The 24,687-nt window shown below is 37.9% G+C and overlaps 1 protein-coding gene across 3 annotated transcripts in view; it reads left to right on the top strand.

Annotated features, from left to right (window-relative positions):
* Positions 1-24,687, top strand: part of LOC114464586 (kinesin-like protein KIF21A) — a 68,915-nt gene that overhangs the window by 33,417 nt on the left and 10,811 nt on the right. For 2 of the 3 annotated variants that reach the window (XM_028448933.1, XM_028448932.1), the window contains exons 4-23: positions 984-1,133; positions 1,734-1,868; positions 1,954-2,118; positions 2,820-2,935; positions 4,067-4,262; positions 4,334-4,523; positions 5,335-5,398; positions 5,527-5,730; positions 8,211-8,258; positions 9,726-9,774; positions 9,851-9,962; positions 10,920-11,108; positions 13,305-13,504; positions 13,597-13,704; positions 14,856-14,924; positions 15,006-15,151; positions 15,228-15,372; positions 18,337-18,531; positions 21,197-21,298; positions 22,557-22,722. In XM_028448933.1, coding sequence (XP_028304734.1) covers positions 984-1,133; positions 1,734-1,868; positions 1,954-2,118; positions 2,820-2,935; positions 4,067-4,262; positions 4,334-4,523; positions 5,335-5,398; positions 5,527-5,730; positions 8,211-8,258; positions 9,726-9,774; positions 9,851-9,962; positions 10,920-11,108; positions 13,305-13,504; positions 13,597-13,704; positions 14,856-14,924; positions 15,006-15,151; positions 15,228-15,372; positions 18,337-18,531; positions 21,197-21,298; positions 22,557-22,722 — 2,749 coding nt within the window. The remainder of the gene's footprint in view (positions 1-983; positions 1,134-1,733; positions 1,869-1,953; positions 2,119-2,819; positions 2,936-4,066; positions 4,263-4,333; positions 4,524-5,334; positions 5,399-5,526; positions 5,731-8,210; positions 8,259-9,725; positions 9,775-9,850; positions 9,963-10,919; positions 11,109-13,304; positions 13,505-13,596; positions 13,705-14,855; positions 14,925-15,005; positions 15,152-15,227; positions 15,373-18,336; positions 18,532-21,196; positions 21,299-22,556; positions 22,723-24,687) is intronic. The other variant, XM_028448934.1, reaches the window with a different exon arrangement.

The following is a 24,687-nucleotide window of genomic DNA, read 5'->3' as shown; positions in this document are numbered from 1 at the left end:
ATTCTATGGCTTACACATACTGTACATAGTCAAAAATATTTCAATATGTTTCAGATTTAAGTTTACCTCTTTGGGATCATTTTACCATTTAAAAAATCATTCAAACCGAGGGCTATACTGACAGAAAAAAGTCTCAGACGCCCACACCAAAATATTAAAACCAATATTCTCATTGATTAGGAAGCATAACAATGAAACCAAGAGATGAGAAACAAATTAGATGATTGATAATATTTTTTAGTGTATTTTACAGCTGATTTAAGACAAAACTGACCCATTATCATAGGAGATATGTTTTATGGGATTAGTTATTAAAGGCTCAGTAATTGTGATTAATTGTAATTGAACTTTAGTCATTGAGTACGTAATTGTAATTGACTTTCAGGGGAAAAATAATCATTGTAATTTTAATGGTATTTAGGAAAAAATGCTGGTCACCGTAATCGTAATTGACATGGATAATTGAAGATGTAAGTGTAATTAAGGCTGAACGATTAATTGCATTTGTGATATTATCGCGATATCATAAAACGCGATTGTCTAATTGCAAAGGCTGCAATTTAAAACAATTAGAAATTCTTCTTTCAAGTTCAGAGAGTTTAAAAAGTGCAGACCACATGTTTACATGTTTCATGAAATGTGAAGTTATTTAGATATGTTGAAGAGGTAAAGCCACAGATTTGTTTGCTTTATTGTTGTAATCTGTGCCTCAAAATTTATATTTTATAGTTATTTAAAGTTTAAATAAATCGGAAATGGTTTATTATGAAACAGATTTAGTTATTGCTTGTGTTCATTAAAAAATACATGACAAGAGGCCCATTAAAAATAATCGCATATTCAATCGCAATATTGAGGAAAAAGATAACAATTCGATTATTTTCCAAAATCGTTCAGCCCTAATTGTAATATAAAAATGTAATTGACCCCAACCCTAGATGACACCATGCAGATTTTATTTGTCTTTCCCCCTCCCCCACCAGCTTTATAACGAAGAGGTCCTGGATCTGTTCGACACCACCAGAGACCTGGAGACCAGGAAGCAGAAATCTAACATCAAGATCCATGAGGATGCCACAGGAGGCATCTACACTGTGGGAGTGACCACCCGCACCGTCACCTCAGCAGCCGAGGTCAGCCATGACTCTCACTATCACTGCACCCACATCACGGCTGCTCACACTACGTTTAACCAGGAGGGGTAAAAGTTGACCAAACAGTTTTTATCCTCTACCTCCGTCGAAGGGTATTCCGTCTGTCTGTCTGTGTGTGAAGAGTGTCGTAGGTCTTTTAATGCAATACCCACCTACCATTCTCACACCAAAACATTGGTACTAATGGGGGGATTCCAGGTAATGGGAAAAAAATTCCGGTTGGTCGATTTTTTGCGAAAAAACAGCGTTTTTGAGGAATTGTCATGGATTGATTTTAAAGAAGGAAAGGAGATGGACCATTGATACTTTGCTGTAAGGTGACATTCACTCAGGGCTTTAGATTAGAGCTAAAATGTTTCCGATCTGATCATTTTTAGCGAAAAAATTTCATTTTTTTTTTTTAAAGTGTCTTTTTGGACTCTTTGATATTTTATGTAGGTATAAATCATTCATGCATCAAAACATTGGTACTAATATGGAGATGGACCCCTAAACTACAATGAGTTGAACACCCCTCCCTGCTTTAAAGGGTGAAAAACACCTTGTTCCATTCACTGTGTCTGCTTCTATCTCCTCTAGATGATCCAGTGTCTAAAACTGGGCGCTTTGTCTCGAACCACCGCCAGCACCCAGATGAACGTTCAGAGCTCACGTTCCCACGCCATCTTCACCATCCACCTGTGCCAAGTGCGAGTCTGCTCTGCTGATAACAACGTGAGGTTTCCTGATGCTGAGCAAACCAACCACAAACAGCGTGGAAACACATGCACTCTCTTGTTTTTCTCTCTCCACTTTCCAGGACAACGAAACAGACAATCGTCTCGCTAACGACTCTGAAATCAATGAGTTTGAGACGCTGACGGCAAAGTTTCATTTTGTGGATTTGGCCGGTTCTGAGAGGCTTAAGAGAACGGGAGCAACAGGAGACAGAGCTAAAGAGGGCATCTCCATCAACTGTGGGCTGGTGAGGAGGCTGTTAGAGTAAACTCTGGCTTTTTAGAGGTTTAAGTTTTTATGAATATTATTTATTACAAACAACACTGTAAAGCATTTTTCTGTAAAATAACAGTAAAGTGCTTGCAGCAGAGACGCCTGTACTTTACTAATATTTATAGTATTCATACTGTGAAATGACTTTACAGCTTATTACTGTTTGGGTGAATTCCAGTATATTTCTGGATTTTTTTTCTATTTCTAGTAACATACTGACAGCAGAGGCTCCAGCAATATACTGTAATTTTGTAGTTTCCATATTTTAAAATTAAAACTTGGACATCGCTGTCAAATTAAGCCGGGGGGGATTACTTTTTTACTTTATTTGTGTATTTATTTATTTATTTTTTCCATCATTGTTTTGTTATTTTTGATACATCTTATTTTTCTATTCAAAACAGTTTTCAAAATGCTTAAGGCCAAATTCTTTTAATCAGGGTTTTGACCTCAAAATGTTGTGATGACAGACTTCTATTGGCTACATTGTGAATTACAATGTGTGTTTCCCCAATAAAGACACCATTATTTAGGATTAGTGTTTGTTTTACAGTATCAAACTTCAGCCATTCCTGCCCAGTCACAATATTAGCATTAAAAAAACTACAAACAGTATAACCATCCCTTTTGTGTGTGTGCGTGTGTGCTTGTGTGTGTGCGCGCGTGCCATTACAGCTTGCCTTAGGAAACGTTATCAGTGCCCTGGGGGATCGGAGCAAACGTTCCACTCATGTGCCTTACAGAGACTCCAAACTGACCCGGCTCTTACAGGACTCACTAGGTGGCAACAGGTTTGTGGCGCTGCTGCTGATCCTTCATAGGGTTTTATGAACAGGTTTTCTTTTTTATCTGTTTGTTGCTCACTGCAGAAGTTGGAAAAGCTTCTACACTATGATGGTTATTTGAATCTGCAGTCTAATCTTGGCTTTAGTGTATTAAGAAAAGCATCCTATTTATATAGTGTTTGACTTCAAAAATTGGAAGATTGCATAAACTCGTCTTAAATTGGTTTTTGAGTGTTGAATGAAAAAAATGTTGTGAATCAAATGGTATCTGTGATAAAATAACTTTCTTATTTGCAAAGAAACTCACCTGGCTCTTAGCGTCTGATAAGAAAATTCTGGCCCATTGTAAATATAGTTGATGACCCTTTATTTTATCAGATTTATTTAATCGTAAGCCATTCTTACCAATCGAATGAAGGGTAAATGGATTTGGATAAAGGGTGTACTGAGCCGATATTGATATCGGGTATCGGTCTGATATCAGCAAAATAAATCAAGTGTCAGATTATATCGGCCTGCATCTAAAATCTCAATATAATATCTGTATATTGTTTATATTAGATGTTTTTTTTTAATTTATTGTCTTCATAGTTGAATATTCTTATATTCAAGATTAAAATTAGGGATGCACCGATACCACTTTTTTCCCAAACCGATACAATACTATTATTTTGGTATGTATACTGTATATACCACAAACACAAAAAACTATGAAGCAAAATGCAATTAATTTTAACACAGATTTTATTTTATTATCTGCTTGTCGTGAGCAATGTTTAGATATCTGATAAAAATAATTCTTTTAAAATTACTATAAAGCTAATATTTCAAAACATTTTCTGTAGAAAATAGCTCCCCCTGGTGGCCAATCCTAAAAGCTACAACAATATTGACTAAAAACTGTTAGGGAACAATAGTCAGCAAACACCAATACCAATTGACTCCAAGTAATATAACTTGATCAAGACTTTTCTAACATTCCACACTACAAAATGAGTAATAAAAGTACGTTTCTTTTATTGTATCGGATCGGTATCTGTATTGGGGAATACCCGAGGCTGCAATATTGGTATTGTATCGGTATTTAAAAAGTACAATCAGCACACCCCTAATGTTGGCTATTATTTATTTGTCTAGTCAAACAGTGATGATTGCTTGTATCAGCCCGTCTGACCGGGACTTCATGGAGACCCTGAACACGTTGAAATATGCCAACCGGGCCCGAAACATCAAGAACAAGGTGATGGTGAACCAGGACCGAGCCAGCCAGCAGATCAGCGCCCTGAGAACAGAGATAGCCCGACTGCAGATGGAGTTAATGGAGTACAAGACGGTACGTAGCGAATAATCATGAGAACGATAAAAAAAAAGAATCAGTGTTGTATGACAGCTTGTCATGTGCAGGGAAAGCGCTTGGTGGGTGAAGATGGCATGGAGGGCATCAACGACCTGGTCCATGAGAACTCAATGTTGCAGACGGAGAACAATAATCTGAGAGTGAGAGTGAAGGCCATGCAGGAGACCATCGACGCCCAGAGAGCCAGACTCACTCAGATCCTCAGTGACCAGGCCAACCAGGCTTTGAACAAAGCAGGTGGGGATGTGTCTGCAAGCATTTTGGGCAAAACTAGGGTCTCCAACTGTCCCTTAAAACAAGGAGTTCTCAAACTTTTTAAGCTCACGTACCCCCTTTCTCTTATTTCTGAATCCAAGTACCCCACTTGGACTACTACATTTTGCTCAGAATGAATAAATAATAAACAACTATAGAACATAAGTGAACAATGAAACAGTATTTAGTACCTCCTGAATGGATTTATTTTTATAGTTTTTATTATTTTCGGACACTCATCTGCCTCCTGATGAGGGACCAAGACTGACCTTTGTATTTTCATTCATGTTTTAATAACGATCATTGCCATCATCATTATTATGATTATCATTTTAACTAAAATCAAACATTATAAAAACCAGTTTTAATGCTTTTATTTGTTCATTTTCCACTCTCCCTCTCTCTCAAGTACCCCCTCTAGTTCTATCATGTACCCCGAGGGGTACACGTACATGCATTTGAGAAACACTGCCTTACAAAAACCACTTGTTCCATATTTAAACACAAATCTACATCAAATTCATTAAGGGGTGCACATTATACCGTATGTGAGTTAAAATAAAAAACAGATTAAAGTCTGACAGATTAGAATTTTTTTTTATTAAATCTTGCCAATCATTCAAAACTGATATTGTGAAAAGCTTGATTTAAATATTAAAGCAGTTGTATCTGTTGTACCTCAGAGCAACAATATGATACGCTGTTATGCTGTTCAATCTGGCGAAACATTTTTTGCTGTTGTTCTGTTTAGTTGTGCAGTTTTGATGAAATCGTTGCATACTTATATTTTCAGGTGAAGGCAGTGAGGAAATCGGGATCATGATTCAGAACTACATAAAAGAAATCGAAGATCTCAGGTTGGTACAAATCACTTTTTGTTCGAGCAACTTTGACTTTTTTCTTTGCTCAACTGGTATGGAAGAATTTGATGTTGTGAACTCCAGCTCTTCACTTCTTTACATTTAACTTCACCTTTGCTCTTCAGGGCTAAACTGTTCGAGAGTGAAGCCATGAATGAGAACCTGAGGAAGAATTTGTCCCGGGCCTCCACGCGCTCCTCCATGTTTGGTGGTCCTGGATCCTTCTCCACAGCCCTCCTTGCCCCTGAGAAAGAGGCCAGTGATGTCATCGAGATGGCTAAGAAAGACCTGGAGAAACTCAAGAAGAAGGAGAAAAAGAAGAAAAAGAGGTATTGCTTTGTTTTTCTATTCATTGCTCATGTAACACAACTTTGTCAGGTCACAGATTTTTGTCACAACACCGGTGTACGACTTGGTGCATAGAAGACGGCCAACGTATCTCACAAATGCACCATTCTTTTTTTTCCTGACTGCTTTACAAGGACTTGTAAAGAAAATGACTTGACCAAACCTCAACTTTTATATATGATATTTTGCAGTGACGTGCCGTGACCACTGGGGTTGGGTAGGCACGTTGCAAATCGAGACCATCAATGACAATTTCATATGTTTCTGCTGGCAAATGTTAATCTAACAAAATCAACATCGTAAAACACCATTAAAAAAACATAAGCAATTATTCAATATAGCCTCCATACTCTCCCAACAAGATATATCTCATGACATGGCAGCGCATTCGTTGTTTTTGTTGGAAACACAGAAACACGGAGAAAATGACAACAACAACAACTCGTAACAGCCTCAGTGAGGCGCATCCACAAAGCTAATCCTTCCTTTTGTACCATTCACTGTGAAAAGTATGAAACGTTTTCTGACCTTTCCTTTGCTGAAGGTCTAGTAGCTCAGGTGTTGGTCTCCCATCTTTTAAAAGCTGTCTTTTTTCCTCAAAAGAAAGTTTCTTTATCGTCTCTAGCGCTGTCATCCTGCCTGTAGTGTTATCCCGCCCACTAGCTAGAGAACGTACAGCGGCCACGCTTTATCAATTCACTAATGCACTCTGAAGGTATGTATAGCATTTAGCATAGCACGGCTACGTCCAAAGGCAGAGTTGAGAGCTGCCTTTTTACATAAATGGTTTTCATCTTGGGGAACTGACTGTGCATGTGCACGCTATGGGAACAGAGGCAGAGCAGCAATGTGCTTTTGGAAGGGGGTGTGGCCTCCGACTGCCTTCCAGCAAAGTGAGACTGTGCAGCCGTATCAGTAAATAGCGCTGTTTAGTCATTTGGTCTATGAAACACACAAAATGCTGACACTTTCAAACTTATAGGTACTGTAGGCTATCGGAAATTGAAAAATAAATCATTTATAATTATAATTTATTTATTTATTTATTTTATTTATTCAGTTTATTTCCGACATGGTTACATTCACTTTTTTTTAGATATATTATAAACTATAAACGATATAAAAAGATATATTATAAACAATATGGGGAGGCACTGCCTTCCTTACCTACCCTGACTGCACGTCACTGATCCTTTGATGGGGCTTGCAATTAAAATTCCCCAACGTCAGTTGCACCTTTTGCACAATTTATTGTTCCAACATGACTCTCTTAAAGGAGCATAGGGCAGAATCAAGAAATCCGACTCCATAGGGACACAACGGCCATTATGGTAACTGCAGCCATCAGCCATGTTGGCTCAGGAGCACGTGTGAACTCTTTGCAGCTGACTGACAGGCAGAGGTGTAACGTGTTGGTTCGTTTTCAGTGTTGCAGCCAGTTCTTGGTCGGATGTTTAAGTTCTCATCAGTTTGTCAGTCTTTTGGTTTAACCTGTTTGAGAAAGTCACAGTGATGTCATAATTACTGCTGCTGGCTTCCAAGTCTTTACGGTGCTACGTGAGTGCGCCGCCGAGAACGCACATTCATCGTCATTTGACGTCATGTTTGTAGGGCTACGTGGGAAATTCGAACCCGGAATTGCAGTACAAAGTGCATCACACAGCCTGTTCAAGTCAATAGGGAGATATGTGTGTGGGCTCATTCTTTTTGGTTTTGAACACTTCGTCACCTATTAGCATTAAAATACTGAAAATGAATATTTGTTTTTTCACAAGTCCTGCCCTATGCTCCTTTACCTTATTTTATGATATAAAGTGTAGCCATAACTGTGGATCAAAACCCCTCACATTTAAGGAAGCTTCCCCGCTTCAAGGTTTGAACAGGGAATGTGTGGCATTGCTAGTTTGTTAGCTAACTAGCATTAGCAAGCATGTCTTCTCTGTACCAAAGACAATCAAGTGCTTCATAAACATTCCCAGTTATTATGTATTAAATCAACCCTACGCACTGTTAAACATCTCACCACTGCCATTTTTGGGGTTTTCAGAAGGAATAATAGTGTTATTGTTTGTTGCTAAGGTGAAGGTGCTTAGCTAGCTCTCTGTGTTTTGGTTAATTGCCTCCTGATTTTCCAGACAACTCCCTAGTATTTCTTTAATGGAGCTGGATTAGGATGATTAGATGGTGAAAGCTAGTGATAATGGTTTTCTGACAAGTTCAGACATGCTGTATAATCTAAACATTGGTGCGCAGTTTAAGGTGTGTTTGTTAAGGCTTAGTGAACTTCCGACTGTACCTCACAGGAATTCCAGGATGGGATCCGTCACTTTCATCACATGGTTTACCATACTTTAATTCTCTGCTGTCTGATGACTTTCTCCACACATCTTTTCAAACTCTGTGAGCTGTCTGTTACCATTTGTCTGTCTCCACACCTTCATCTCCACCTCTCTCTCTGAAGGCTGCAGCGGAACGAGGAGAACCATCACCATGAGCCTGACCATGCCAGGTTTGCCACCTCCACAAATGGCTCCAATTCAGATTTACAATCCAGCTACTGTACCTTTCAGCTGCAGTGTCCCCATCTGTGTGTTCCAGTACCTGATTGTTCTTCCTAAACATTTCCCAAAGTGACTGACATTAACTCTTTCTGCACCTACAGGTGGTTTTACACTCCTGAAGTGAGGCAGATATCCTAACAAGCTTTTCCTCGTAATCCTCTATTGGTGTGTTTACCTCCTCACTGCAAGATGTTGATCAGATCCTCTTACCACTAATAACAATACATTTGGTTTTACCGTAACCAAAATTATTTTCTTCTACATTGGAAATAATGAATGCATAACAAGGGTTTTTTTGTGCAATAGAATCTGAACATGCCACCAGCCATGGATTGTTACATCACTTTCCACAGTGGACGTTAAACAGGAACTAGCTATAGTCCAGTGCCACAGTTTGAATAGATAAAAATGGCTCCCGGGCATCAGGGGCCTGTGCTACGAATCTGGATTGCCTTTTATCTTTTTAACTTCCTGGATTTAATCAGTGTATGCTGGACTACGACCCTGGCTAATTCAGGATGAACACCTAACCTGGAGAACGTTTGGTTAGGTGAAGCCCGCTGACGGAGATAAATCCAGGATATACTGATCCAGCTTCGTAGTACAGGCCCCAGAAGTATTATTATCCCTATCATAAAGTGTGAAGGGGGATAAAGGTGCTCCGTCCATTCGTCCAAGTTAAAGGGGACAGCTTTTCTCAGAAACTGTTTAAGATAGGATTACCAAATTTGGTGTGTGGCTTCAGGGTATACCTTGATGAAGTTCGAAAATGAGAAGTGCGCAATTATTCTTTCCGGAGTTATTGCCCTTGTTCCGTTTTTCTTTACTCTGTTCGAGGTATCTTCAAAGGGGACAGCTTTTCTTAGAAATTGTTTAAGGTAGGATAACCAACATTGGTGTGTGGTTTCAGGGTATCAATACCTTGATGGAGTTCGAAAATGAGAAATGCGCAAAAAAGTCTCTGATCTGTGCCCCTCTGACCTACACAATGGCATAGGACATCATGAAATTATCACATAAATTGCATCACAATGCGTCAATGATTTAGTTCAGTAATAATATATAAAATCCTGCTGTTACACACCTGTGCTGTTAAGTAATCAGTCATTCCTAGCCCTTAAATTCATTCAGTCTCATTGGTGAAAAATGACTGGTCCAATTTCTGGCTTACATCTCGCAGTGAGTTGAAATCCCACTTACAGCATGAATATCATCATGATACTCTACCAATGTAATCATTATCATTGTGTCTTTCCCTACAAATCACTGTATAATCATTCATGTGCACTGACTCTACTTCCGCTCATGATCTGATGACCTGTAATCGTCCGCATGTAACCCTTAGACTGTTATTTTTCCTGATGGTTGACACTTCTTTCATTGACTGACGATGCTTTTTTTTTTTTCTACCCTAGTGTCACACCGGACAATGATCAGGAAAGAAGCACCGAAGAAGCTGAGCTGGTAAAATATGAGAAGTTTGTTGAGTTTGAGAGTTTTGTGAGGAAGTTGATTTCTTATTGGATTGCATGTGATCCAGGAGGGCAGCGATCGTGAGGAGGGTGAGGAGGCAGACGGAGAAGAAGAGGACTCCGAGGAGGCAGCAGACGAAACATCAGACGAGTCTGACTCAGAAGAACTGGATGAAAAGGGTACAATTAACTACCAGGGACGACTAAACCTGAATCTGAACATTTTAACGTCTAAAGCACGTGTCAAACAGAAGAGAGCGAGAGAGTGGAAAATTAAGGATTAAAGTGTCAGTCGTCGTCCCAATCCAGAGATGACAGGAAATAATCCTAAACAACTGCATTTCCATACGTTCACTTTGTGAAATATAAATCGACTTCAATTAAAATGTAGTAAAAAAAAAAATAAATATCTGAGCTCAAGCATGATAAGAAACAAATTTTAGAAAAAAAATTATTTTGGGTCAGCAGAAATTCTTGATATCAAAATGGGGTCATGGTCCAAAAAAGGCTGTGAACCACTGCACAAACTGATTCTTTCCACTTATTTACAAAATGAGATTTTTTTTAAATGTGTGTTCATTCCATCATTATGCTCTATAGTTGTTTTTAAAATAGTTATTTAACTAAAATATTGTAGTCGGACAAAGGGGGGATATTTGAGCCAAACAAGTTTGAGAACCACTGCTTTAGAGCATCGAATTCGGCCCGCAGAAGTAAGTAAAAAATGTCAAAGAAAACAATAATTATTGTGTAAATTATCAAAAAAAATCTAGTTGTAGTTATCTCAAATTCACCAATTAAATGAAACTTGACAATAATTTTAGGGGTGTGCATTTTTCTTTTGCATCACATGAATGTAGACATTTTTAATTGTAGAATAAATTTCCACAAATCTTGCAATTTTCTCCCAAACAGTTACACAAATTTCCTCTAAATTACACAAACATTTGTCACAAAATCTATATTTTTTTAAGTAAATTGAACCAATATTGAAAACGAGGGCACAATGATGTTGAAATTGTTCCTTTTTTACCCCCATCTATAATCTTGGGCCCAATGAAATCTAACTGGTCCGTATTTGGCCCCTGAACTAAAAAATACTTTGGCACCCTTCATCTAAAGTGTGTCTTTGTGCAGAAAACGTCCAGGCTGACCTGGCCAACATCACCTGTGAGATCGCCATCAAGCAGAAGCTGATCGACGAGCTGGAGAACAGCCAGCGACGGCTGCACACTCTCAAACAGCAGTACGAGCAGAAGCTGATGATGCTGCACAACAAGATCAGAGACACACAGCTGGAGAGGGACAAGGTGCTGCACAACATGGGTGAGACACGCAAAGAACCTCACCACCTGCAATAGGGTCCTATAATGGAAAACATGGAGGCAGAAACGTCTTACAGTAGTTTGCCCTTATCTCGCTCCTTTTTTTTTGTCAAGGTCTTTTTTATTGTTTCTTTTGCGTTTATACACACAAACTAAAACATCATCTTCAATGATGTTTCAACTAAGAAGAGTGAAACATCCCCCTCCCCCACCCCATAGCTCCAGCAGAACTATTCTCTCAATGTATTATAATCAATAACAGAAGTTTAAACTTATAGTAGGTATATTAGATATACAAAATAAATATATGCATATGTACACACAAAGACAGATACATGCTTATATATATGTATGCATACATATACTAACCCCCCCAAAAAAACAAAAAAAACAACAACCGAGTAATCAATGAAATAAAGAATTTACCCAATAGTGGTGGGACTATCAGCTCTAATTTACAGTATCCTTAGGTTTCATTTGTTCTATGTGAGTTATAAAAGGTTTCCAGATGGCATAACATTTCTGGGCACTGCCTCTTGGGGTGTATCTTACTTTCTTATATTTCAAGAAATGAACAATATAATTTACCCATGATTTAAAAGTTGGGGGATGCTCGTCCTTCTATTTAAACAACTAGTACAGTGCCCGTCAGATATGTATTCATATAATAGGAGCTTAAGTAGAGTTGTCAATTATGGATAAATGAGTATGTGTTTGAAGGTTGGATGTACAAAGAGGTGTACATACTCTGTACTCTGTAGTGTTATAAAAAAAGGTATATTTGCGGGTACAAAGAAAAATAGTGTGTGCAATTTCCCTGGTTTAATTCTATGGGACATGCACATGATAAATTGATGCAGCGGTTTAGGTAGAATCTAATAAAAGAGACAGGTGATTATCATCCAAGGTTAGTAATTAATATACAAACAGATGTAATTTAGCGAGCAGACTTAGAATAACTTTATCTATAAATCATATGTGTGGCTCACACTTCCAGAAGAAATGTGCGTGTGCGTGTGTGAGACTCGCTACCTGTCCATCTCTCCTCTGTGGGTTTACTCTCACACACACACATGAATCAGCTGCGCACATGCACGCACTCAAGAGACTCACATCAGGTTGAAATGCGTGTGTCTCACTCCCAATGTGTGAGATTTGAGAGCTTTGCTAGTATATCAGTGTGAGTGCGGTTGCTCGACTGCCCTCCTCCCTCTCCGATCTAACCCTCTGTCCGGTGTAACCCGCGTTGATTTCACAGTGATTTCAAAATAAATTGATAGTAAACTTTTTGAAATTGAATTACCAAATAAGTCCAAAATAATGGATGCACACACGTGTGTGTGCAAGCTTTTAAAAAAGTTTCAGGTCGAACAGACACTGCATCTGGGAGATATGCGCCCCCCCCCACACACAGTCAGACGTTCCTTGCTTTTATAGGGACATATCAGTCAACGAGCCAAGCGAGAACCAAAAGTGACCATAGTTTTTACCCAACGACTGAGATGTAACTCAGGTGGGCAACTTCGATCACAGCGGGGGCCAAACAAATGTGAGTGTCTGATCCAAGGGCCACATTTTCAACATTCATGTCAGCATTAACAATAATAACCAATCTGAGCATTAATACAAGAAAGAACAAAGAAGGGTTTGGTGTTTTTGTTGCTGTTCTGTGCTATTTGGTTCCATTATGTGTTTGTTTTTGTTTTGTGTGAAATTAGTCATTTTGTCATTTTTGGGCATATCTGTTGTCATTTTGTGTGTTTTTCTTTTCGTACTTTAAAATGTCCTTTTCATTTCATACATTTTTTTTGTCATTTTGTGTTTTTTTTTCTTTTTGTCATTTTGTGTATTTCCACAGCTGTTTTTTTGCTGTCTACTGACAGTCTTTTTTTTTTGTAATTTTGTACAATCTTTGGAGTCATTTTATTCATTAACTTTAGGGGCCACACAAGATTGGAACAAGGGCCTCATATGGCCGCCAGCTGCCCAGGTCTGATTTAAGATAATAACATTATTTTAGATTATTTTATCGATCTCACCTCAATGATTGGGTAGAATCTGTGGGACCTGCTATCAATGATAATAATAATAAAAATACATTAAGCAGCTACTTTCTACTAAATTCTTCAAAATCTCAAGGTTAGAATTGTTTCTCAGGACATAAAAGCAGCTCCATCTTGTTTTTCATGGCCTCCAGGCTCAGTGGAGTCAGGTACAGAGGAGAAGGCCAAAAAAATCCGCGCTGAGTACGAGAGGAAGTTGAGCTCCATGAACAAAGAGCTGCAGAAGCTCCAGTCTGCTCAGAAGGAGCACGCTCGCCTGCTGAAGAGCCAGTCGCAGTACGAGAAACAGCTCAAGAAACTCCAGCAGGACGTGAATGAGATGAAGAAGACCAAAGTACTACTACGTCACCTCTTTTTTCTTATTTCTCCAACATTAAGGTCTTGACGTGGTTTTTACTTACTGCTGTCACGCTGTGTCGCCACTAGGTGTCGCTGATGCGTCAGATGAAGGAGCAGCAGGAGAGGAGCAGGGCTGCAGAATGCAGGAGGAACAGGGAGATCGCCTCACTGAAGAAGGACCATCGTAGAGCTGAGGTAGGAACAAATGATCAACATCATCATCACATGCTGCTGAGACGCCTCAGAAAAAATTACCTGTATATTTAGTATATATGTCATTTATGGTTGCAAAGGGGTAGAAAAATTTTGGTAAATTCTTTAAATTGAATTGATAATTTGGGGAATATTAAAAAATATTAACGTTTTATGGGATTTATTTATTGAAATTAACCAGGAAATAGGAGTAACTTTAAATAATTGTATCATATCAAAACAAAATGTTAGTATCCATTTAAAATAATACTTTTAAAAAACAACATTTCAATTAGGGTTGCAAAATTCCAGGAATTTTCAATTTTCATGGGAATTAATAGGAAAAAACAGGGAATTTATCAAATTAAAGGTTGGCCCTTAATAGGGATGTTAAATATAATTGGAGGAATATGTTTAAGCATTATCTAAAATATTAGCATCAGTTATTAAACATTACATTTTCAGTTAATTACAATAAATTGTTCCCAAATTTTACCAAAATTCCTGAGTTTACGTTCCTAAACAAAAATATTTGCACCCATGTATACCTCCCTCTTGCTCTCCTATAGTGCGTGACCACATTTTATTTGTGTTTTGTGTAACAATTATGTTTTTTTTTTTGTGCTGCCGTCTTGGCCAGGTCATGCTTGTTAAGGAGGTTTTACCTGGTTGAATATAATATATTGAATGATTGAAAAAATTACATTCCAAAAAACATAACATTTCAACTAGGGTTGCCAAATTCTAGACATTTTTTCATGTGGAAAATTTCCGTGGAATTAAACAGGAACAAACAGGGAATTTACTAAATGAAAGGTTGTCCCTTATTAACAGCGATGTTAATTATAGTTGGACAAATGTGTTTTAGTATTATCTAAAATAATAGCAAAAATTCCCCCAATTCCTCTTATTTTCAATAAAAAAAAACCCATTACTAATGAATATTCCCAAAATTCCTGAGTTTAAGTTCCCCTGGAAATGTGCCAGAAAATGTCCTCCCCTCTGCATAGTGTCATTATGATATGGCTTTTTTAGATTAAAGAAAAAAACAAAATAAAAGCAATTACAGGTCAAAAAGAATAGTCTCTAAATGAAAATAAGTGAAATGATAACAAACAGCTTAATTTTAAATGATAAACCTTTTTTATTTACAGCATCAGCTGAGGCAGCTTGAAGCACAGAAGAGGCAACAGGATCTGATCCTTCGCAGAAAGAATGAAGAGGTTAGTCATGTTCATATATACTGTATGTGTGTGTGTTTTTCTTTTTGACTTTAATGTTGAAACTACTGTATGTGTGGACAGGTAACAGCTCTGAGGCGACAGGTGAGGCCTGTATCAGGGAAGGTGAGCAGGAAGCCAGGAACACCTGATCCTGTCCAGGAGCCGTCACAGAGAAGCATCCCAGTGAGGATGAGACCCGCTGCTGCAAACCATCCCAACGGAGCCAGGTACCAACCATCATGGTGTTTTCATCAATCCAGCGTGTCCCAACAGTCCACAGTAGAATCCTGCTTCCCTTTCTAGGAGTTCTCCTGTGCGGATGGGAGGAATCTACCTGAACAGAACAGCCAGGGCTAAGTGGCAGGCACTGGAGAGACGCATCACTGACATCATCATGCAGAGGATGACCATCTCTAACATGGAGACGGATATGAACCGACTTCTGAAGGTAACAGTGTGGTGACATATAGAATGGTATATGTTTAAAACACCTCAACACAACAACACACGGCAATAAACTATTCAATTTAATTTTATTTGTATAGTGCAAATTGCAACAAAGTAATCTCAATGCGCTTATCAAAATCTAAAATTCATAATAAGAAAGAAAAAACCCAACAAGATCCACATGAACAACCATTTAGCGACAGTGGGAAGAAACAACTCCATTTTAACAGGAATAAATCTCCAGCAGAACCAGGTTCAGAGGTGGCAGCCATCTGCTGTGACTGGTTGGGGTTAGTGGACAGAAGGACCAACAGAACAGGATAGAGAGATAGAACATCAGAGTGTCCCAGACTAGTTGAACCACAGATCAGGAACTGCCATCATCAGCTTCACGACACCTGAAATAGAGAAAACAGAAGGACTAGGAGAAGGCACTGACTGCAGAAAAACATGATGCATTATTATCAAGTCAGTCTGTCTTGGTCTTGGGCCTCACTCCCAGTGGTCTATAGTCAATACTTATTATAAAAGTGACAAATCTCTTCCTGTTTATTGGTAAGCTAACAGCGACTCCAAGGTCTGTAAATGCGACTGTTCACAGACGAGCCCATGTCCGCTTTAGTGGTTAGGTTATGTTATGATTCAGTCCTGTTTATGTGGACTGTAAATCATAATCAGCTACATCAGAATTTGACTCTCTTCCTGTTTATTGAACCAGTAAATGTCTGCTCCAGCGGTTATGTTATGCTATGGGACTTTATAGGACTTTATCATTGCACAGTTCAGTGATAATGGCTGTTTTTTTACTCACTTTGTGCTGCATATTCTATAGAAGAGAATTAGGGCCACTGCAGGTTTAGAAAAAAAAAAAAATCTGCTCTGACGGGGAGAAAGATTTTTTTTTTTTGGTTTGCCTTTTTTAACCTGTTTTTTTTAATCCTTTTTTAAAATTTTATTTTAGTCTTGTTTTAAAATTTTTTAGTCTTGTTTTTAATATTTATTATTTAGTGTATTTGTTGTTTTTGTTTTGTTTTTAAATCATTAAATCAGAATAAAACCCAGACAGGGCAGAGTTAGCAGAATTGGCAATTTACTGACTTTGTGCTGTATATTCTATGGAAGAGGATTAGGACCACTGCGGGTTTAGAAGAAAAAAAATCAGCCATGACGGGGAGTTTTTTTTTTTTTTTTACTCCTTTATATTTTAGTCTAGTTTTTTAAATAATATTTCATTTTTTAGTCTTGTTTTTAATCTTTATTTAGTGTAGTGTAGTTTTATATATCTTTTAATCATTTTTAATTTATTTCTTTTTGTTCATTTTTTTAGTCTTGAACATATAAGAGCATGCAGAATAAGACCCGGACAGGGCAAACTAAGCAGAATTGGTAATTTACTCACTTTGTGCTGTATATTTTATACAGCCATGATGGGAAGAAATTATTTTCTCTTTGCCTTGTTTTTGCTTTGTTTTTTTTTTGTTTTTTGTTTTTTTAATTCTTAATTCTTAATTGTTTTTATTTAAAAATTCTTTTTAGTTTATTTTATGTATTAATCAATTATTATCAAGCAGAATAAGACCCAAACAGGGCAGAGTAAGCAGAATATGCATCAAAAAAAAAAAAGAAAAGGAAAAAAAAGGCATTTCAATAATTGATTATTACAAGGCCTTTATAAAAAAATTGAAAATTTGTCTTATTAACATGTACGTCTGCCAACATTAAAAGTCGAGCATGTTGCACTGCATTGTATTGTACTAGATAACGTAGCCTTTTGAACACGTGCTTTTTGTGTGTTTTAATATTGTAGCAGGTTTTTTGTGTGTTTTAATATTGTAACTGGTACTGTCATTGTTGTTATTGACTTGTACATGTATTGTCATGCTTGTATTTTAATGCCTTTTTACATCTTGGCCAGGGGACTACAGATGAAAAATAGCCTCCTGGCTAATTCTGGCTTTTTTTAGCCATGTTTGTTCATAGGTTATATGAAATTGCACTGTCCCCTTTCAAATAAACCAATACAATACAATACAATACAATACAATGATTGTTCTTAACATTTCAGTCAGAGTGGATGATCAGTCAGCTTGCAGTACAAGTGCCCCATGAGGCATAACACATGTTAAAATGCTGCTCCTTTTATGAATGACAGAATTCCCACTGAACAGAGGAAAAAAGGCTGATTGAAGTAATGTCATGGAAAATAATAAACATCCAGCCAAAAAGCGGATATTTAATCAAATCAAAACACCACGGGTGGAGAAAGCGTGCATGCACACGCACACACACACACACACACACACACACACCTCAAAACATGCCCTCACCACACATAAAACAAAAAACTAAACAATTTGTTGACAAAAAGTACACAAAACAATAACAAAAAGTACAAAAATACACAAAATGACTCCAGAAACATACAGAATTACAACAACCGACAAAATAACTGTAAACAAACTCAAAATGACTCCAAAACACATACATTACAGAAAAATACACCAAACGACAGCAAAAACATGAAAAGGAGTAAAAAACTAAATACTTGTGCAAAAAATACACAAAATGACAACACAAATGCACAAAACTATACCAAAAACGTACAAAAATACATAAAATGACTCCAGAATCACACTACAATGGCAACAAAAAACAATGATTATACAAAAAATTTACAAAAAGACAACAGAATGATACAAAAATACAGATAATGACTCCAATAAACATACATTACAGCTAAATACACCAAACGACAAAAATACAAAAATGATTAAAAAAAAACAAAACAAATACATTTATCATGTACATGTCCCATAGAAATAAACCAGGGAAATTGCGCACACTATTTTACTTTGTACCCACAAATATACCTTTTTTATAACACTACAGAGTACAGAGTATGTACTCGGGCACTGTACTAGTTTAATAAAATCAAAACAGAAATGACAATTGTATTTTTTTCCAGCAACGTGAGGATCTGACCAGGCGCAGGGAGCGAGTGTCCAGAAAGAGAGAAAAGATGACGATGGACGGAGCAGACGCTGACCGATCCCTGGCCTCCCTGAACGAGGAGCTGGAATCTCTGAGCGCCAACATTGACTACATTAACGACAGCATCGCAGACTGCCAGGCCAACATAATGCAGATGGAGGAGGCCAAGGTCAGGAACTGTTCACAATCCTTTCTATTCTCTCACTGAAATGAGCCCATAGTTGTGCTGCAGTGATAAACAGTGATTGGACACTTACCAACACTGTCTGGGCTGAAACCAGTTAGTGAGAAGTGAATTTGACCCAGGTTCAATATTTTTACATGATGAATGTTAAAAACTAAAGAATAATAGACTCACACACGGAAAATAGACATTTCTCACTGGTTTAAAAGAAACCCAAGTTAAATTTAAAGCTGCTGGAAACAATTTTCTTTTTTTAATCAGATTAAGCCTCATTATCAATAAATCAAAGATCATTTGTCTGAAAATAAAAGATGTAAAAGGTTAAGATTAATGCTCTAAAGTTTGTTTTCATATCCACTGTAAACACTCTCTTATTGGCATTGTTGGAAAAGTTTCACCCCTTGCATTGTGGGATATGGAGTACCATAGACGGATGCATATAAGTGTTTTTTTTTTGTGTTAATTCTTATCAAGATTTCTTGTGTTTCTTTGCCAGACAAGGAGAAAAAGTAATTCGCTTAGCACCATTTTTTTCTAGTTTTCGGTCTATTTTGAACCGTTTACATCTTTTTCTGAGCAAATTATTTGAAATGTATTGATCTATGACGCCTACACTATGTTTTTATTTGATTGAAAAAACTAATTGTTTTTTTTCCAGCAGCTTTAGGATAACAATGTGTGCCTGTTCTAACCTCTTTCCAGGAATGAGGGCAGTATGAACAGGGTGTGTACGGTTCAGATTAAACAGTTATTTAGATCACACAATGTGCTGGCACTGCTGAGGAGAGAAATAATAAAGATTTGTGTCTTTGCTTTGCTGCAGGAAGATTAAAAAAAAAACACTTTACCTAAATTTTTATACATTAAGGCTATCATTTTTATGACATGACACCTGTCCTTAGCATAAATAATGTCATGAAGGCTGTCATTAAGTGTCATTTGTTACCCTAACCCTTTGTTACATGTCGCCCTCTGTCTAGTTTTATGTGGCCCCAAAACAAAACTGTGATTCATGAAGTTGGAGGTTATATGAAAAACAAGACTATATACGAATACTAATACTACTAATACACAAAACTCCAGAAACACAGGAAACAAGAAGCAAAATGAATGAATATGAAGAAAAGAACAAAAAGTAATGACAAAACAAAAAGGTATTCATAAAACACAATAAATGACTATAAAAACAACAACATACTGTATACAAAAGGAAATAACAGAAAATGACAGAAAATACACACAAAATTACAAAAAGAGCAGAAAAATATAACAAAAATTCACCATATTGGTGAGAAAATCTACAAAATTAATTTAAAAATGCACAATGTATTTTCAAGCTTGTGCTAAATTGGTCATTCTTCTTAGACAGTGTCTATTTGTATGGTTGCCGTACGGACAGCCCCTGGTGCTATTGGTACGTTTACCGAAGTACAAGTATGTAGCGTCTTAGGGGTAGGTTTAGATTATAACCTTATATTGCAACAATTTTAAGGGTTAGGTTTACGGTCAGGTTTACGGTTAGGGTTAGTCTTAGTCACGTGACCTAAACTGGGCAATGAGGGGCACTGCGTATGGATAGAATGTTGATATATTGCTACGCCACTGCCTTCTTCTAAATGCTAGCATAAATGTTGATAATGTGGCCCTCAGATCAGACAATCACATTTTTGTGGCCCCTGCTGTGACAGAAGTTGCCCATCTCTGCCCTAACCCCCAATGCTGTGTTCACACCGAATGCGTCTTCTGCGGCAGCGAACGCATCTGCCGTACAAAACGTTAGCATGATCAAAAAATGTCCCCATTCGCATCATACGCACGTCTGAAGCGAAGCCCCGCCCACCAGCGACACATCCAACTTGGTGAGTTTCACTGCCTGCTGAAGCAAGGAGCTGCGTTCCTTTTTCTCCTCTCACAAACATAAACTACCAGTGAAAAAAGCCAGTGTGATTAGCGGCTAATGTTATAAAGGCCGTGTCATACAGCTCCAGGTGGTCACACACAGCTTCTACTCCATGGTTGAATGGGTGAACAGACCGGTGTCTGTGTCAACAAAGACTCTGATTGTCTTTCGTCATGCGAAACAGCCGCACTGGTAAGATTTTGCATCCGGGACGCATCTATCCATTGACTTTGTATGTAATCAATACGTAGGAACATTTTGTGATACATCCGGTGTGAACGCAGCATGACCCCACTAGATCCCTTTACCTGACTCAAAAATTCCAACATAGCTCCAAAAGTGTCATAATTTAGCAAATGAAACTTAATGACCGTCTTAATGACCCCTTATTTATGCTAATGATGGATAATGACAGCGTAATGTCAGCCTTATGTATAAAATTTGAAGTAAAGTGTTTCCAAACTTTGTAAGAAAACTCCCTGGAACCAATGTAACCTGACAAACAAAGCCCACACTCACCACAGACAGACACACTATCCATCCAGAATCCATTTTGAATAAGTCAATAGTGCAATTTACCCTCTGCCAAAGATAGCAGAGCGAATGTAAAGTGCCTGATTGGAAAAGTTTATCCTATTTTAGCAAAACAGTGCACAGCACTTGGAGCCACTGAGTCTAAAAATGCTGCAGGATTATTTATTCACCTATTAGACGTCTTGTTTGATCACATCACATCATTGTGGGTTACAGGAAGAAGGAGACACAGTGGGCGTCGCTTCTGTGATTGGTTCCTGTAACCTCTCAGAAGCTCGTTTCCTTCTGGACCATTTTATGACCATGGCCATCAATAAGGTACCTGCTGTTATTCCCTTCTAATGGAGTGCATCTGCACATAACTCCTGAATAGTCAAACTTCTGATTTATACATGTCTAAATACTGCTTCAATATGTGTTCACGTGCAGCTGTTCTCAACCTTGGGGTCGGGACCCCATTTTGGGTCGCCAGATGCCTTAAAGAAACTATGAACATTTTTTTTTAACCATTTTTCTGCCACAACACCAATATTGCCATATTTTGACCTATTTTCCATTTTTGCTCCTTTTAAAGCATTTTTGCAACATTACTCCCATGTCTGCCTCTTTTAAAACCTTTTCTGCACATTTTTCCACTTTCTAGACATTTTTAGCACTTATAAACCCCTTCCATCACTTTTCCCATCTAATATCACATATGGTGACCCATTATTGTCACTTATAACCATATTTCATGCTTATTTTTTGCCAATTTAACCACATTCACAATTTGTCATGCCCATTATTTACCAATTGTTCCAATATTGACACTCTGGACCGTATTTACCACTTTTTCCGTCCGTTTTTGGCCACTCTAATTTTAACCATTTCACCACCTTTTCCACCATTTTTTTGTTACTTTAACCCATTTTATTTCTGATTAAAACAATCATTTACATCTTTTAGATGACTACGATATACTATGGAACAAATATTGATAAAGTTCCTGGTTAACCGTGGATATTATTCAGATAAATAAATAAATGTGCTTCATAGAACAATGGACCATAGTTTTGTTGACTTTATTGATGGGCCCCAAAAAGCTCTCCCCTTTATTCCCCTTTATAGATGGCCCTGTCTCCACATGATCAATGTTCATGTCTGTGTTCAACCATCTTCAGGTACAGTGCGGGCCTCCGGTCTCTGGCACCTTTATTTTGGGGGTTGAGCGCTGAAAAGGTTGAGAACCACAGATGATCTAGTGTGGCAGGTGTATACTTTCTGTTTTTCTGTTGTTTCCTTGTTTTGATCATAACCATTACAGCTACATAAAACTGAATTCAGTAGAACTACTTGATTCAGTTAAGCCTCAATTAGGTGAGATAAGATTACTTTTAATGGAGCCTAATTGATGCGCAGAGGAAACACATTAGGCCTTGGAGAGATGAGTGAGGCAGAGGAAGAAATGGAAGTAATTTCCTCCTGATGTCTAATGAACTCATGGCATCATTTGGTTTGCCTGCATTCGGGAGTTTTAAATGTGTCTTTAGCTGAAGCGATTTAGAGTTAACTCGAATGCCTTCTGCATGTTTGTCAGGGTCTGCAGGCGGCTCAGAAAGACTCCCAGCTGAAGGTGATGGAGGGCAGGTTAAAGCAGACGGAGATCAACAGTGCCACTCAGAACCAGCTGCTGTTCCACATGCTGAAGGAGAAAGCTGAGATTAACCCGGAGCTGGACGCACTGCTGGGCAGCGCTCTGCAAGGTGACGCACACGCCCCACATGCTACACGCCTCCTTGTTTCTCTGTTATTTTTTATTTACTTTTTTGCCAAAAATAATGTTAAAAAACGAAAACTATCAATCGTGATCTCCCTGGTGGTCCATACAATTATTGCAGGCTTGTTTGCAAAAAGTACGTCAAATAACTTTGATATAAATTTTGCATTGGAGTTTGGAGTTACGAAAAAAAAATACAGATAAAATAATTGATTGATCAGGACAAATAAACTGTTTTTTTGTTCATCCACTTTTTGTTTTGATCGGCCTCTGGAAAATTTTCCTAAAACCTTAAATATTGAAGCTGTAAATAAAATGATTTTGTTTGTCTTCCTTTGCTGTGTTCATGTGAAATCAGAACTAGGTTACCTGTCAGTAGGTGAGTAAACGAGTACAAAGCAAATGTGATGTGTTGGAGAAGGCGACGCCCATGTGGGCCCTCATTTATCAACCTAGCATGAAAAGACGTGCAAATTTGAGTGTACTTTTGGTCGTGTGATTTATGATGACCCAATCCCAGCGTACAAATGATCGGGTGTTGGTAAATGTTGCGACTGAATTTGATCATCATTAACATGTTACGCCTTCTTGTTTTGGAGGCCCCGCCCACTGAGGTCAAATAAAAAAGAAACATTTACAAGATGAAAATTGGCATCCTTACATCAGAGGTGAATGTGTGAAAATTGGACTTACAGTAGGATGCTCATTCAAACTAGGGGTGTCCCGATATCGATATCGGCCTGAAAACGAATATCGGATTAAAATTTCCGATTTTTTTTTTTTTTTTTTTTTTTTGCAATTCATTTTTATTTATTTTATTCAATTATAGAATACTGTAGATGTTATGTTGAAGGTTAAAATGTATGTAACCAATTGGATAATAATAAATGGGTCACTTTTTCTCATATCTACTGTTGCTGATTATTGTTCTCTGTTTGAGTGACATCACTTGATCAAATCTTTTCTAACATTCCACACTACAAAATAAGTAATTATATTTTTTTATAAAAAAAAAAAAAGTAACACAAGTTTGTATGATTCATGCTGATATCGTATCGGTTCAATATCGGTATCGGCTGATACGCAAGGCTGCAATATCGGTGTCATATTGGAAATGAAAAGGTTGTATCGTGGCATCCCTAATTCCAACGCTCTGTGGATGAAGATCAGCTCTCGAGCAGGTGAAGTCTGCCCCCCTGTGTGCGCTGCGAGCCACTTCACAGCAGAGATCCTGGAGAGACACATGGATATGACGAGGGTGAAACTATGTGCTCCTGCTCGGACAGTTTACCAGCGGGGATTTCCGGTATTCCGTGGAAGTAAAACCAAAAAAGTGGTATCTGTAATAACATGAGCTGTTTTAAGAGTCATTTTATTTTGTTTAATACGTTTTAATATGATCTGTTCTGACTGTGTGTCTGCTTATGCTTAAATGACAGCTGAGGTTTGTTTAATATTTTATGTGCAGTCTCACTCACATTTTGCTATGCTGAACCACAATCCACGCTCTCAGATTTGCGTACACGAGGTCAGACATGACGTGAGATCTGATCGTAGCGCACGCTCATGTCAGAATTGATAAAAACCGAAGCTTGCGTGAATATTTTCGAACGCACGTCATACGCTCAGATCCATATGTATCAACGGTTGATAAAAGAGGGCAATGGTCTCTGTGACATGCAGAAGAAGATGCAAAAAGGCCTAAAAAATAAAAGGCCTATTTTGTGTATTCTGCAGATTCTTAAAGTTGAAACTCACATTTTGATTCAATATTCTGGATCCAAACACAGAAACCTTGCTGTGTGCGTCGATAGTTTAACTAACTAGTCTGTGTAACCCCTCCCTGCTAGCGGGTCATCAAGATGGTGCTCACTAAATATAAATCAAGTCCATTTACTAAATCTTAACAGCAGATTGTGTGTCTGATTCGTTATTGTGTGTGTTGTTATGC

This window comes from Gouania willdenowi, chromosome 6, assembly GCF_900634775.1.
Source record: "Gouania willdenowi chromosome 6, fGouWil2.1, whole genome shotgun sequence".
NCBI classification, from domain to species: Eukaryota; Metazoa; Chordata; class Actinopteri; order Blenniiformes; family Gobiesocidae; genus Gouania; species Gouania willdenowi.
This window is presented reverse-complemented; position numbering and strand designations above follow the sequence as displayed.